Source organism: Zingiber officinale, chromosome 3B, assembly GCF_018446385.1.
Source record: "Zingiber officinale cultivar Zhangliang chromosome 3B, Zo_v1.1, whole genome shotgun sequence".
Classification (NCBI taxonomy): Eukaryota; Viridiplantae; Streptophyta; class Magnoliopsida; order Zingiberales; family Zingiberaceae; genus Zingiber; species Zingiber officinale.
Window position 1 is genome coordinate 20,888,104 of NC_055991.1, and position 4,156 is coordinate 20,892,259.

Sequence of the window (4,156 nt, forward strand, 5' to 3'; positions counted from 1 at the left end):
TGCATACTGAAAATAATACCTTTGCCTTCTTAGAAAATTCATCTAAGACTTCTCCGTAACATTCTTGGCTTATTGCTGGAGGAACTTCTACACTTAACCTAATCTGCAAATAAGATGAGCTATCAGGGAATTGACATAACCATACTTCCTGGACAAATTGATTCTCGTGAACTTGTAGGACTAACAATCGATTGAATGCACTCAGGCAAGGGGAAGAGAGATAGCAAGAAAGCTATAGCCTTGAAGCAAGATTGCCTCTTCATTTTAATTGCCAGATGAACAAACAAACATATTTCCAAATTATACAAGAAGATAGGTAGAAAGTAAGAAAATTATAGCCTTGAAGCAAGACTACCACTTCCACTTGACTATCAGATCAATTAGAAGTAAAAACGATTTAGAAGGTAGAAAAAGGAAAGGTACAGACAATGGAGTGAGGCCCTTTGGTCTCCGTCACAATGAGGTTGGCTGGCAACCTATCTTTTGTCTTCTGAGCAGCAGAGACACTAACTTGGGCACGGAAAGGCCCCGGGTTTCGCGAGGGAGGTGAGTGAAGGCGCGGGAGGGAAGAGGTGGCGAAAGACAAAGGTTTGGGGAGGGAGATGGGGATAGCAAAGGACAGATTGCAGGAGCGCGAGAAAGAGAGGATGGGCGGGGCGAAGATGCCAACTATCTCCATCTCTAGATGCTCCAGATCCTTCCACCGCCGCACCAGCTCCGAGATTCGAAGGTCGTCCTCCAGCATCAGGTTGTCCGGCAAAGCCAGCGCCTTCAATCTCAGGCATCTGCGCTAATAATCGATGAGCAAATTCGTCGAACAGGTAGTGAGTGATGAGGGCGACGAAACCAGAAGGAGGCGTAGACTCACTTGACAGAGGCATAGGCGAGGTCGTGGATGGAGACGGCAGAGGAAAGGGGGAAGGCGAGTTGGTCGACGACGCCGCGGGAGCAGTGGAGGGCGAAACGGAGGAAGGCGGAGAAGGAGAGGGGGGAGTGGAGGCAGTAGCGGAGCGCAAAGGCGCGGGAGAAAGGGCTCCAGGGTGTGAAATCGAGGGAGCGGAAGTTGAGGCGGCGCCAGCAGCTAGGGTCGAGGGAGGCGCGGTACCAGGACTTGCAGACGAAGGGGACGGCGACGGCGAGATCTCCGAGGGCGAGGCGGCGGAAGGGGAAGAGGGAGATGAGGCTGAGGTTTAGGTTTAGGCTGAGAGAAGGGGCACGATATTGGTTTAGGTTTGGAGGGAATTTTGTGAAGTGTTGTAAATTTTGGCTGGTGAAAAAATTAAATTATTATTTTTTGTTCATTAACACCGGGTTTTAAAAACCGCTGTTAAAACCGGTGTCTATTAACAAAAAAAAAAGGTGCTCATAGACACCAGCTAAAAAACCGATGTCTATGAGCGAAAATCTGCGCTCATAGACACCAGTTTTTAGAAAAATCAGTGTAAAATACTCAAAGACATCGGTTTTTGCTTAAAACCGTTGTTGTTCCACCGATGTCTATAAGGGTTTTTCTTGTAGTGGAATAACGAACTCTCCTTTATAAAAAAATAATTTAATTCTTTATATCAGATATTAAATTGATAAGAACAAATACTACAATTAATGTTAACCAAAAGACTACCAATAAATTAGGTAAGGGTGCATTAGACTCATACAATAGTGGAATGCTAAGGTGACACTCAATAATCTCAACAGCAAGCTACTATAACAGACTTGTCCTTATAAAAAATTAATTTAATATCATACTTGATCTTAGCTAAAAAAAACAAGAAAAGTATGTTTTCTAACATCGCTGGTCCAAGGTATTTATAGAAGCTTCTCTGTTCGCAGTGTTACTAATTCTAAGATGTGGGACTAAAGAAAACTCTAAAATTTTAATTGATTAATGAGAAAAATTCTCAATAATATGCTGTCGTTGAGTCTCAAACTCTGGATTCTTGATTGATTAATGAGAAAATTTTTCATTATTACTCCACAACCTCGAATTCTAGATTACTGATTGATTAATGAGAAAAATTTCCAATAATACACTGCAGCTGAGTTTGAACCCTAGATCCTTGATTGATGCGTTTGTGGAAATTACTAATAAATTTAAAATTATTTTTAGCATGAAAAGAAAAAAGGATATTAATGTAATTTTATTTTAGGCTTCATCAAAATTAATTAGTAAGGAGGGATATTCTTAATAAAATAGTAAGATATTTTTCTTTTTCTTTTATATGCTGATCGGGGTAATCGGAATCGTCATTTGAAATTTGCCAAGTTGTTGGCCGTTCAGGAGAATGTCCATTGGAGTGGGCTACTGATCGATTTTCCCGTTTGGAAAATTTTTCCAATCGGTTTGTGTAGCTGCCAATTGGGCATTTCCAGAAGTGAGGCTATTGGATGGAAATCGCCGATAGAATGCAGATTATCGTATGGATTTTGCTTGGAGTTGCCGATCAGATTTAATTGAAGCCAATTGAAATATTGCTCCCACTGATTGGCATTTCTCTGTTCGCTAAGTGAAGCTTTCGAGTCGCTGACTCAAACTTGTGAGGGAGCTATCAATTAAGTATCTGCCTTGATACCTCGACTTTCAAATACCCATGGAGTAAGGGAGAGACTATAATAGAAAAACAAGATGCCCACTGAGTATTTAGAAAGTGAGGATCTTATAAGGACGAAGACATGTGGGCTTCTAGCATAATTGTCAAACAAGAATGATGCCTAAGAAATTTCAATTTCTTGCTCCTACACTATGGTGGTGCTGTGCCTTTCAAATCCTCCGGAGTCATGGCGATGGAAGAAAGTTTTCTAGCATCGGCCGTTGATTTGTGCATTTTATATAAGTCTTTTATCGTAGTTTGACACACATCCTATTATATTTTATGAGCATATATATATCATGATTTCATCTATTTGTGTTTCATTATATTACTTTTACTCTTTTTGATTCGGAGAACTGATCTTTGCTTATTTTCATTTATAGGACGTGATTTCTGGAACATAAATCCCTTGGAACGTGAAGTTGGAGTAAGGAGCACGCTCTAGCCATGTTCGATGACACGGGTGTGCTCCTACGGCCAAGAAAGATGAAGAATTAAGTGAAAAAGGCTCAACATGGACTAATCATGTTTCATCATCGAGCCTCATAATCGAGCTAAACATTGAAGTGTCCATGAAGAAAAGGATTCAAAAGACCATCAAAATAAAATTTTAATCAAGGAACACACTCTGACAATGCCCGATGACATGAACGTGTTCATATGAAAGAAATTGGGCACAAAATAGTTCCAAAATGAGGCCAACAGCTTCCACCACGGCTTGGGTGTGTCGATGGGCATGACCGTGCTCATTTTTGGCAATTTTCCAGAGCTAAACATGGGCATCCGCGCCAACCGGCACGAGGTCGTGCCAGCCTTGGACTACACTGCAGACCAAAATTCAAACAGTCATAACTTTTGGTTAAGTTTGAACCACAAGTTGTACCACCTATGAAAATGTAGATAATTTCAAGATCTACAACTTTGATTTAGGGCTCAACTCAACAAAACTGGGTTTAAGGTTTAAAAAAATAATTTTTTCAGAACCTAATAAATCTACAGATCTGGACAATTTGGGGGAAGTATAAAAGGGTCAAGCAAACCCCTGCTTGAATCCTCTTGGACCAAAGGCTTTATCCCCCTCCTTGGGAGAGTGTTTTCCCTTCTTGGGTAAAACCTAGACAAACCATCTTCATCCATCCTAATTAATCCTGTCTAAGAGCGTGAAGTTAGAAAGTTGGGGAGGTGGCGGTTCCGCTGACTGGATAAAGACCTCGCTCCTATCTGCAGAACAATCCAAACCAGGGAAGGGGTCCTTGGCGTTGGCCCTCCGACGCTCAAGTTAGAAATAGAAGGAGAGGAATTGAAAGTATAATAGAGGCCGGGATCCAAGTTACCTTTCTTCATACTTATCATACTCTTTTATACCTATTTTAGTGACCCTTCATATGCCCCTATTTAATGATATTGATTGCAGACAGAAGACATTTTTATCTTGACTTCTCCGCATTCAATGATAGATGGAGTGTTCTCTTTTATTTTTTCTTCCCCTTATGAAGTATCCATTTTTTCCTCTTTTATTATACAGGTTTATTTTTCACTATCAATGGCATACACCAAGCTAGACGGGT

The 4,156-nt window shown here is 40.9% G+C and overlaps 1 protein-coding gene and 2 pseudogenes across 1 annotated transcript; all 3 read right to left on the bottom strand.

The window, feature by feature from the left end:
* Window positions 1-397: 397 nt before the first annotated feature.
* Window positions 398-3,371, bottom strand: LOC122054735 (F-box/LRR-repeat protein At3g48880-like). The gene is made up of 3 exons (XM_042616173.1): window positions 3,227-3,371; window positions 869-1,142; window positions 398-785 (listed from the first exon to the last, which is right to left on the bottom strand). Exons 1-3 carry the CDS (start codon window positions 3,369-3,371, stop codon window positions 398-400), a joined length of 807 nt encoding a protein of 268 aa, XP_042472107.1.
* LOC121968730 lies at window positions 1,454-1,629 on the bottom strand (annotated as a pseudogene).
* LOC121968728 lies at window positions 1,634-1,778 on the bottom strand (annotated as a pseudogene).
* Window positions 3,372-4,156: the final 785 nt, after the last annotated feature.